At 41.8% G+C, this 12,501-nt stretch overlaps 1 protein-coding gene across 4 annotated transcripts in view; it reads left to right on the top strand.

The window, feature by feature from the left end:
* The window catches only part of CHAF1A (chromatin assembly factor 1 subunit A), a 292,690-nt gene that overhangs the window by 206,303 nt on the left and 73,886 nt on the right, over nt 1-12,501 (top strand). For all 4 annotated transcript variants that reach the window (XM_075863788.1, XM_075863800.1, XM_075863783.1 and 1 more), the window contains one exon: nt 11,779-11,980. In XM_075863788.1, coding sequence (XP_075719903.1) covers nt 11,779-11,980 — 202 coding nt within the window. The remainder of the gene's footprint in view (nt 1-11,778; nt 11,981-12,501) is intronic.

Raw genomic sequence — 12,501 nt, 5'->3', positions numbered from 1 at the left:
TTTTTATACAATTTTTTTTATAACACAAAAGGATTTATCAGAGAAACGCAACTCAATACTTATTGCCCAGATTCTGCAGTTTAGAGAAATATCCCACATGTTGCCCTCGGGCGGTAATGGACTGAAGCACCGGCCTCCGAAGCAAAGGAGCACCTAGCGGATTTTGAGCCCTCTTTTTTATTAGGCACCATGTCCGGTTTGAAGAGGTCTTGTGGTGCCAAAACATTGGAAACCCCCCAAAAGTGACCCCAATTTGGAAACTAGACCCCTTGAGGAATCCATTGTAGTTTTCATGGGGTGCATGCGGCTTTTTGATCAGTTTTTATTCCATTTTTAGGTGGCGTGGTGACTAATAAACAGCAATTCTACTATTGTTTTTGTATACTTTTTTTTTTACAGCGTTCACCGTGCGCTATAAATGATATATTAACTTTATTCTGCGGGGCGATACGATCACGGCGATACCAGATGTTTATAGTTTTTTTTTATGTCTTATGGCGTTTGCACAATAAAATACGTTTTGTAAACAATCATTCACTTTTTGTGTTACCTTATTCTAAGAGCCATAACGTTTTTATTTTTCAATCAATAAAGCCGTGCGAGGACTTATTTTTTGCGTAACGAACTGTATTTTCCATCAGTACCATTTTTAGGTACATGCGACTTTTTGATCTCTTTTTATTCCATTTTTTGGGAGGTGAAGTGACCAAACAATTGTGATTGTGGTACGGTTTATTAATATTTTTTTTTACGGCGTTCACCGTGCGGGATAAATAACAAAATAATTTTGTAGTTCAGGCCGTTACGGACGCGGCGATACCAATTATGTATAGTTTATTTGTTTGTTTATATATTTTTATTAATAATAAAGGCCTGATAAGGGAAAAAGTGGGACTTTTACTTTTATTACTTTTAAAACTTTTATTTTCTTATTTTTACACATCTTTTTTTAACTTTTTTTTTACTTTATTACTTTGTCCCACTAGGGGACATGAGGGCAGGAGGCCCTGATCGCTATTCTAATACACTGCACTACATGCGTAGTGCAGTGTATTAGAACTGTCAGCTACTCACTGACAGCAAGCATAGTGGGTCCTGACGTTGTCAGGACCCACTAGGCTTCCGTCTATGGCATAGCCGGACGCCATTGTTTGGTGTCCGGTTGCCATAGTCACCATCGCCGGCCGCTATCGCGTAGCAGGCCGGCGATGGCAGCTTAACCCCTAAAAAGCCGCGATCTCTATAGAACGCGGCTTTTAAGGGGTTAATCAGCGGGGACACAGCGATCGGTCCCCGCTGTAGGAGCTGTGACAGCTGCTGAACAAGACAGCAGCGTCACAGCTCCTGTATGTGTCGGGAGGACGGCCGAAACGGCCGTTACTCCCGAGACGTACTATTACGGCATGGAGCGCGAACGATACAGCTGCCATGACGTAATAGTACGTCAAGGAGCGGGAAGGGGTTAAGGGATGTAGTGAGCATTTCACCCCACAAGTCTTTTCCATAAATGAATGCACTGCGGATGGTGCAAATTAAAAATGTATATTTTTTCCCTAGATATGCCATTTCAGTGGCAAATATGTTGTGCCCAGCTTATGCCACTGGAGACACACACCCCAAAAATTGTTAAAAGGGTTCTCCCGGGTAGGACTATGCCATATATGTGGAAGGAAACTGCTGTTTGGGCACGCTGTAGGGTTCAGATGGGAGGGAACGCCATTCGGCTTTTGGAGAGCGGATTTTGCTTGGTAGTAGATTTGTTTGAGTATTGCTGGTGTTTTCATTTATAATGTGGGGGTACATGTAAGCTGGGCAGAGTATATAAGGGGCATAGTCAGGTGATATAATAATGGGGTAAAAAAAAACAATAAAATGATCCATAGATGTGTGTTATGCTGTGAAGCAATCCTTTGCGACAGTCCGGTGTCGCACTGATATATGGCGTCCTTTCTTATCCCCCTTTTGGTCCACACTCCGCGCCTTTGCAGTTTGGGGAATTTTGCTGGGAAGTGTTGTCCTGGTATAATACGGGCACCTTCGCTTCCAGCAGATATGTTTGGGCCCTCCCTTTCCTGGTTCCGTAATTTTAGGTCCTTGTTAAATCGCCTCTTCAAACAGAAGAAATGTTCCCCTCGGTCCTGCACAACTGCATATTTTTTTATTTCCTGACTTATTGGAGCCATAACTAATTTAATTTTTTCATAGACGTAGTGGTATGAGGGCTGTTTTTTGCGGGACAAGCTGTAGTTATTATTGGTACCATTTTTGGGTACATGCGACTTTATGATTACCTTTTATCCTATTTTTTGGGAAGGCAGGTAAACAAAAAAAACGCAATTCTGGCATGGTTTTATTTAGGTTTTTTATACAGCGTTCACCATGCGTTATAAATTACATGTTAACTTTATTCTGCGGGTCAGTACGATTCTGGCGATACCTAATTTTATTAGCACTTTTTTATGTTTTACAACTTTTTGCACAATAAAACTACTTTTGTAAAAATAATGTATTTTTTCTGTCGCCAAGTTGTGAGAACCATAACTTTTTTTTTTTTTTTCGCCGGAGCTGTATGAGGGCTTGTTTTTTGCGGGACGAGCTATAGTTTTTATAGATACCATTTTTGGATACATGCGACTTTTTGATCACTCTTTATTCCTATATTTATAGGCCAAAGTGACCAAAAAACAAACTCTGGTATAGTTTTTTACGTTGTTTTTTTTTTACGCTGTTCACTGCGTGCAATAAATATCATAGTTTGATACCTCAGGTCGTTTTTTTCAATAATAAAGGACTTGATAAGAGTAAAAGGGGGGTTGTGTTTTATTTTATTACTTGAAACTTTTATTGTTTTCACTTTTTTTTTACACTTTTTCTCAAGTCCCACTAGGGGACTTGAAGGTCCAGCTGTCAGATTTATTTTTTACCTACGTAGTGCAATGTATTAGATCTGTCCGTTATTCACTGACAGCAAGCCGATTAGGCTTCGGCTTCCGTAATGGCAGAGCAGGAGACCATTGTGTCTCCTGTTGCCATAGCAGCAGTCGCCAGTCCTGATTGCCTGTCAGGGCTGGCGATCTGCTAGTAACCGCTACGATGCAGCAATCGCTTTCGATTTTCTGCATCGAAGGGGTTATTGGCAGGGATCGGTGCTTGCTCCGGTTCCTGCCGTTACAGGTGGATGTCAGCTGTAACATACAGCTGACTTCCACCGCTGATGATGCCGGATCAGCTTCTGAGCCGGCACCATCTTGCCGGTGGCTACGGGCGGATCTTGACCGGCTTCCATGCTAGGCAGACCGGGAGACCAGTATTAGGCCTCCGGTTGCCATTGCAGCCACCGGAACACCGGCAATTTCATTGCTGGGGTTCCGATGAGCTGCAAACACCTTAAATGCAGCGATCGCTTTCGCGCACTGCAATTAAGGGGTTAATGGTGGGGATCGGAGCTGATTTCGGTCCCCGCCGTTACAGCCGGATGTCAGCTGTCAGATACAGCTGAGATCCGGCGATGATGGCACCGGCTCAGCTTCTGAGCCGGTGCCAAACATTCGGCATATGGGTACGGCAAAATACGGGAAGTCAATGCTTTCCATGGCGTACCCATACGGCAAATGTCGTGAAGGGGTTAATAGCAGCTTTTTGGGGTACATAGAATTTGATTACGTTTTATTAACTTTTTTTGGGGGGGGGGAATAGAAAAAAACCAATTTCGCTACATTTTTTTTGCATCCTAAATTTACGCAGTTTACCGTGTGGTATAAATAACAGTAACTTTATTCAGTGGGTTGTTGTGATTGCAACGATACCAAATTTGTATAGTTTCTGTATGTTTTACTACTTTTACACAGTGAAAACACTTTTTTCAAAATTATTTGTTTTTGTGTCTCCATATTTGAAGAGCCATAACTTTTTTTTTTTTTTTTTTTTCCGCTGATGCAATTTTTTGCGGGACGACATATAGTTTTTATCGGTACCATTTTGGAGTAGATGCGACTTTTTGAACACTTTTTATCACATTTTGTTTTCATTTTTGCATGTTTTTTTTATTTTTTACGACGTTCACCGTGCGGGTTAAATGATGTAATAAGTTTATAGTCTGGGTCTTTACGGACGCAGGGATACCAAATGTGTAACTTTTTTACTTTTGTGTTTTAATAATAAAGCAGTTTGCAAAGGGGAAAAGTGGGCTTTTAATTAATTTTTTTTTCACTTTTTTTTATTAAACTTTTTTTTACGGTTTTACTAGTCCCACTAGCTGACTTCAATATAATATATATATCATTTATATAATATATATATCCTCCGATTGCACTTATAATACACTGCCTGCATGACCTAGCAGGCATTCACTACAGGTAGACCTGGGGGCCTTTATTAGGCCCCCGGCTGCCATCGGAGACACAGACACAACGATTGTATCAACGGTTGTCGGGATGAGAGGGAGCTCCCTCCCTCTCTCCAAAACCACTCAGATGCGATGCTCGCTATTGAGCACCGCATCTGAAGAGTTAAACGGGTGAGATCGATACTAATATTGATCTCACCCAGTCGAGCAGGGATGCCCCCAGCCCTCCGCTACCTCTGGCAGCTGAGAGCAGGGAGATTTAACAGCTCCCTGCTCTGTTTACTTATTCCGATGCAGCACCGCCGTAGAAAGGCAATTGCATCGGAATAAAGCCCGTTCGTGACAGACGTAAAAACACTATGGGGTGGTCACTAACTTGTTGAAGGGAACCGGTCATGTTGAAAATGCAGTCCAATCTAATGGGAGCATTTTAGTAAGCTGATGGAGCTGAGCCGATTTTGATATAGTTTTGTGACCAAATTATAAAGTATAACCTGTAATTAATATAAACTTTTTCTCATTCTTATCTTAGGAGTTTAATGGGTGGTCGTACTCTGTGATTGACAGTCTTCCCTGAATGAATGTGCATACAGAGATGGCTGTCCATTACTCAGGACGACTCACTTGACTTCTAAGCTCAGAATGGGCAGAGGGTTAGCTTTATAAATTACAATGCAAATTAATATTCCCATGCCTTGTGAGTCCTAAACGCATTCATGAATTCACAACCAACTCTAAAGAAAAATGCAGGACATACATTTTCTTCCAATATAAAAAAAAGTTTATTAAAACAACCTCGTGGCATACGCCGTTTATATACAGCCCGTGAGCCCACTCCGTAGAGCGAGTGTGTCAGCTGTGTTATAGCTGACACTTCCGGGTAACTAGCGGTATCCCGCTAGAGTGCAATCCCGCTTGTTTAACCAGCTAAGTCACACACAAACGTTACCGAAGTGTCAAGATTGTAAATAGACATCCCGTCCTGGTTGGATGTGATGTCTATTTGCTGTTCAGACGCTTCAGTAACGTCAATGTGTGAGTATGTGACTGCACATGGTGATCCTGCATTGTTCACAATGTGCAGAGTAAATGAATTGAGAGAAGCATTTCCTCTGTAGTTTGTGGTTTTTTTTTTTGTACAACTTCTACAATGCTTCTTAATCCCTTCCCTCGCCTCTTTTTCAAATCTGACATGTTTCACTTTGTTGTAATAACTTCGGAATGCTTTTACCTATCCAAGCGATTCTGAGACTGTTTTTCTCGTGACACATCGGCAAAATTTGTTCGATACATTCAGTATTTAATTGTGACAAAACACCAAAATGTAGCGAAAAATTGCGAAAATTTTATTTTTTTTAAAATTAAAATCTTATCTGCTTGTAAGACAGGCAGTTATAAAATCACTATCAGTAATTCTCAGTTTCCATTAGTTCTCCCCAACATGTATAGTTAAAATTATTTTCAGAGTCGTTTAAAGAGAACCTTTTCACCTCCGCATACATGTGCAGCAGGTAACTGGGAGGGCTGCACAAACCCTGGGGCACTTTAAATTATTTTTTTCTGCCTCCCTCCATTATTTAGATGTCTGTGCCTTTATATTTGGCGCCCGATATTTAAATAACCCCCTGAACAGTAAACCGGGCGTGTTACTATGGCTGTTACACTGTCCAATCGGATACGGGCAGTGCCATAGGAAAAGCGAGGAGTGTGCGCGATTGCTGTCTTTTCATCTGAACTGGAAAGCGGGTGTGTCACTGCAACGGACAGTGTAACAGCTGTGAAGAGGAGAGCGCGCATGCTCGTCTCTTAAGCTCTTGTGAGAGATCAGTCTTGTACTTTGTCTGTTTAAGAGCTGAGGAGCGCTTACACTGTCCGTAGCAGAGACACTGTTTGCCAGTTCGGCTGATTTCTCACAAGAGCTGAGAGCTCTCCTCTCCACAGCACTTACACTGTCCGTAGATGTGACACGCCCACTTGCTAGTTCGGCAGAAGAATAATCTTGAAAGCTGAAGAGAGAGAGAGCGCGTGTGCACACTATCTCTCTCCTCGCTCTTGCTGTAACACTGTCCATATCTGATTGGACAGTGTCACAGCCATAGTAACACGCCCCCTTGCCAGTACACACCCCGTTCACTGTTCAGGGGGTTATTTAAATATCGGGCGCCAAATATAACGGCATTGATATCTAAATAACGGAGGGAGGTAGAAAGAAAATGTAAAGTGCCCCAGGGTTTGTGCAGCCCTCCCCATTACATACTGCACTCACTATAATCCGGAACCTATAAACAAGAATTGTCAAAAGACTAATACAGACGTAATAGATAAATAGAAATTCATTTTATTTACAGACCTATACAAACAAGATTTAAAATTGAGTCATACAATGTATAAAAGGCGTCAACCAAATGCAGGATAATTTATAGTATCTGGGTATGAACAAACATCATAGAGGCATTTGAGATAACAGCATATCCAAAGTGTGCTAGCTCTGCCTGATATGCAAAAAATGGATAGTGCAAGGTAAAGTGCTATGTGCACATATTATATATTATTCTATCTGTAAAGCACCATTACGTGTATATAGATGCATAGCAGGACATAAATAACAGGTATCCGGGCTTTACAGCAAAAAAATGCAATCCGCCCTATACAGATTTAAACAGCAGCCTAAATAGATGAAGGTACATACCCAAGTTCATAATCCCGCATGGAGGAGACGCCAAGACCCGACGCGCGTTTCGGCGGATGCCTTCCTCCTCACTATAATCAGCCTGAAATTATTCAACAACACGGTGAAATAGCACAAGTTCAAAATGGAGTATATCAGATCGACTACTCTAATAAGGAACGAAGCATCAATGTGTACGAAAGTACGTAACCTTAAAATCTATCACGTCCCTATCCACCCAGCTTACCAAAGATTCCTCACATTGGCAATTCAGAACGGTCCTTTCGTTCACTTCCAATTGGTCTGTTTCCCCTTCGGCATTTCCTCCGCCCCCAGAATATTTACATAGATTATGGCGTTTTTACGGAGTCAAAGCATAGTGATTATCCCATATCTAGACTATTTCCTTCTGCCAGCAGATACTCTGTCTATTCTTAACGGCCATCGGTTACAGGTTCTTTCCCTACTACAGGAATTGGGATGGATCATCAACTTTGAGAAGTCAAGTCTTCCGCCCCAAAAACAGAAGATCTTCCTAGGAGTGCTGTTCAACTCCTCCCTCCAACATTCCTTCCTCCAAAGGGAGAAACAGATACTTCTACAGGCCGAAGTGAGGACATTTTGGGGAAGAAACACCTGTTCCATAAGGGAAGTAATGTGGATGTTGGGATTGATGTCTTTCATCCATTCCGTGGAGTCAATGCCACTCCCGACACTTACATAATCTAATCCTGTCCCAGTGGGATTGAAAACCGGACTCCTTGAATTCAGATTCAAATTCCCGAAACAGTGAAGTCATCTCTCCATTGGTGGCTTTGCCCAAACAACCTAAGCAAGGGGGTCCCATGGAAAACTTCTTATGTGGTAATTACCGCAGATGCCAGAAAACATGGCTGGAAGTCGGTGGTCCAAGACAAGCATTTTCAGGGCACGTGGCCTACTCTGATGAAGATTATGTCCTCCAAACTTCAGAGAACTAAAAGACGTATGGGAAACATTCATTAAAGTTACGCCCATCATAAAAGGGATGCACGTAAGAATCGTATCGTACAACATAACGGCAGTGTCCTTTCTTCGCCATCAGCGGGGAACAAGACACACGCATCTTCAGGCCCTCTCTGCACCAATCTTCATTTGGGCAGAAGAAAATGTCCTGTCTGTCTCCTCGGTCCGCCTTAACCCCTTCACGCAAAATCACGTAACTGTACGTGATCAGGGTTAAGGGGAAGTATGGAGCGAGCTCACGAGCTGAGCTTGCTCCATACACAGCGGGTGACCGCTGTTACACGCAGCCGACACCTCCCTGCAATGTGCAGAATCAAAGTTCACTTAGATTCTGCCCGTAACACCTTAAATGCCACGATCAAAGTGTTAGAATCAAATCAAACACGTTATCGCAACCCCCCCCCCCCCCTGCGGTAGGAACGGCCGGTTACAAGGCTTGCTATGTCAGCCTGGGGGCCGAACAAAAGCCCCCAGGTCTGCCATCTTTGTACTCCTTTGAAGCTCAGGGCTGCAAAGGAGACTGTCAGAATCACTATATATTGCAATACATTAGTATTGCAGTATATCATGCAAGCGATCCAAAGATCGCTGCTTCAAGTCTCCTAGGAGGACTAATAAAAAAAAGTAAAAAACAGTTAAATAAAGATTTTTGTTATGTTCCAAAAACAATAAAGTATTAAAAGTTAAAAAAAAGAAAACCTTTTCCCATTTTTTTTTTCCCCTAAATCAATGTTGAAAAAAAAATAAGTTAACATAGCTGGTATCGCCTGTTACATGTTAGGCAAACAATTCTTCATTATCTAGATAGAACCTCCTCTTGGAGACCAGATTAAAACCTAAAAAGCTCATTCATTGAGGGCAGTTTCGGCATCCTGGGCAGAAAGAGAAGCCTCTATGGACCAAATCTGCAGAGCTGCCACCTGGTCAAGCCATCATACATTTTGCAAACATTATAGGCTCTGTGTTCTGTCCGATACGGATTAAAATTTTGGACAGAAAGTCCTCCAATCCGTAGTCACGCCCTGAGCATTATAATCTGGTATTGCTCCTGTGGTGCTGTCATGAGGGATGTACTGGAAAGTAGGAATTAGACCTATCGGTAATTGTATTTACAAGAATCCATCATGACAGCACCCTTACATTCCCTCCCTTTTATTGAAATGCTGATTTGTGCAAGTAACCTGTCCGTTATTACCGCTAGAAATAAAATAGGGTTGCATCCATCCTGGTGTAGTAATTGAAAAACACTGGCAAGTTGGTGGTGGGAGGGGCCTTTTAACCTCTGCCTTCCTGTCCCTATACAGGTCAATAGGGCAACCTCTTCCTGTGGTGCTGTCATGATGAATTCCTAGAAATACAATTACCAGTAGGTCTAATTCCTACTTTCCACGTTTTTTCGTCCGCGGTCGTTGAAGCTAATGCAAGGATCACAGCCAAGAAACGCTCAAACTAGCTCCGCAGGTTTTTTTCTACCTCCCATTGTAATCAATGTTAGGTCAGAGGCAGAAGACGTGGCAAGAAAGGACACGCCACTTGTTTTACTGCAAGCCCCCCCGGGGGAAATGCGTCGCCTCTGCCTCCCAATGAAATCAATGAGGGGGGCGAGTTCGGCTGTATTTTACCGCTAATTCAGACGCGATATCCGCTTCAAAATCTGCTCCAAAACACTGTGTGAATGGACCTATTATTATTTATTTATTTTTTTCCCCTCATTTTGGAGGTTTTTGGTCACCTATAACTTTGAGGATTCCCAGGAGGTAATAGGTCTTCTTAAAGAGCTAACTTCATACAGTTTTAATATTGCATTCATTGTGTAAATAGTATTTTGTAAGTTCCCTTTATTGGTGGCTACAGGTAGCCAGTATTGTATCTTTAACTATGTCAATGCAGGGGATTTGGATCTCTGTATCAGAACAGATCTGATCGTGTTAAAGAAATATTCTAAAATGAATCTGCACAAATCTTTGGACGGTTTTAGCTGCTGATGGTGGTTTGGTGGTGATTGTGATGGTGTTCAATCGTGGTCATTCACTGTAAGGCCACCTGCACATCACTGAGATTTTCTCTCCTATATGTCTTCCTTGGATTAAAAGGAGAGATGTGCAGGTGTGTCCTCCCTTAACGGGTAACTAAACGTTCAACAAACTTTTGACATTTCACAGTGACCTGTCAGACGTTTTGATTTGTGGGGGTCCAAGCACGGAGACCCCCACCGATCGCTAAAACGAAGTGGCGAAAGTGCTCAGCCGCTTTGTTTCTGCTCATAGGCTTTCTATTGAGTCCGTACACCGCTACATTGATTTCCGGAAAGAGCTCTGACCCCCACCAATCAAAACATCTGACATGTCACTATGAAATGTCAGAAGTTTGTTTGAACATTTAGTTATCTTTTTAAGGCCCACTTCTATATACCGGCTTGATCCTGTTTTTAACTATCTTTGACTAATCGTGTAGGGCTCTATTAACCCGACGTGTTTTTTTAAATTGTTTTTTGTTTTTTTTAGGGATGGAATAGCATAGTAGACTACACTTTTCCATACCATCGGATCCTGCACAAAAATATCACATACCATGCAGTGTTTTATTTTACTTTTAAACATGGAGGACTATGGGTGATGGGTGCCACTGTATGGCACCCATCACAGGGCTCCGTTTAACAAATTTTGTTGGGAAACTTTAATGATGCTACTCAGCTATTCACTTCTAATGGAGTTACATAATCGGCGTATCTTGGCTGTTTCCAGAATACCAACCAACTTTACCACTTGGATTCAGGGGCCACCTCACCAGGCAGGGATGGGTTTGGGGGACCCCTGTTCTTGAGAGAGGTGCGGTTTCCTCTCGTAGGTGGGACACATTTATCAAACAATGTAACATTGAATAACCTATTTATGGGTGGACACGTCTGTTTCTCAGCACAAGGCACAGGAAACACATTGCCTAACATTTCATTAGGATATATATCCACTCCATTTTGATCCAAAAGGACTCCTGCTATAGCTGAGCAGTAATGGGCTTAAGGGAGGCACTGTGGCTTTTACTTATGGACAAACAAGATAGAGGATCAGCTCTCAGCCTTCTAGTTAAGGCTTGAAACGTGAAAAATTTGAAGGCACTCGCCAGTGTAATACGACCGTTTGTATATTCTGGTTAGTGTGGTCTCCTCTTCCAAGTTTATTGGGCTATTATGGAAACGGTGACTGGCTAGGCTCATTACCAGTACCCAGGTTCATCATTCATGTATTGCACTTTGTGTGCAGTTTGTTTTATCAACGTATTTTTTATTCTATCTAGAGCACATTTTGACTGTAAAAATTAGGAAGTAAATGTTCTGACTAATATCATGTGGTCTCAAGCACCATATGTGGTTACTTGTGCCTATCTGCTATCCTTGCAAGGGCTGATATATATTATGCAGCGCTCTAATGGTGTCAAGGGCTGCATATGAAGCTCCCCATAAAGTAGCAGGTTGACTATCTATGACTTGGGCATATCTGCTTTTATGATCTGTTTTCACATTTCATAATGTTTTTAGTTTCTTAAATTTTATTTTATGACTATGCAGAGTAACAATTGAGTATTGTAGACAAGCATTTACTTTATAAAGGACAGTCTTGTGGACATTAGGTTGAGCAGCCATTCGTTACACATTTCCATTAAGCAGAGCCATGTCTAATTTTCTACGTACACCTGCACTGTACATTTTGTTCTTGATGCAAGTTTAGGGAAAGGGATAATAACGTTTCTCTGTGAATGGCAGTGACGCTGATGTGCAGATTCTAGAGAATGCGGATGAAACCTTACATGAAAATATCACTGAGAAGCAGAATATGCTAGAGCGTAGAAAACTTGGTAAAATGAAATTGTTGCAGTTCTGTGAGAATTACCGTCCAGCTTACTGGGGCACGTGGAACAGATCAAGCGCAGTAATTAATCCACGGAAACCTTGGGCTCAAGACACTGTAAGTATAAATGTTCACATTCTCATTGTTTTAACCAAGAGAACTGTTTTAACGATCAAAAACTCTACAAACCGAAAAACCTGAACATATGGACACGTGGCTGGTTTTATGTGGATGTGTTGGGTGCTGATTTCATATTGAAAAGTGTGAAATCTGTTGTGAATACCCGGAACAGAATGAGCTTGCTGCAGATTTCAAAATCCATAGCATGCTCTGAATTTTGTGCAGAAGATGTTCCACACCTGGAAATTACCAGTTTATCTGCATTGCCAGTGATGGAGATTGGTAGCTCTATCCAGTCAAAAATGAGTAAGACTGTGTTCAAATAACTTTTTTTTTTGCTAACTTTTAACGTATAGATGGGTAAAAGGCTCCCAACGTATATATGCAATGCAGTAATAGATGCCTTAAAGTGGCATCAGTCATCCTAGACTTTAATGGTATCTGCTAAACTGATACGTTATGAACTGGGATGATGCCGGTTCATAATGTATCCATTAAACGGATATCATTATAGTTTA

This window comes from Rhinoderma darwinii, chromosome 1 (genome assembly GCF_050947455.1).
Source record: "Rhinoderma darwinii isolate aRhiDar2 chromosome 1, aRhiDar2.hap1, whole genome shotgun sequence".
Classification (NCBI taxonomy): Eukaryota; Metazoa; Chordata; class Amphibia; order Anura; family Rhinodermatidae; genus Rhinoderma; species Rhinoderma darwinii.
The sequence above is the reverse complement of the archived record's forward strand: the minus strand, read 5'-3'. Positions and strand labels throughout refer to the sequence as shown.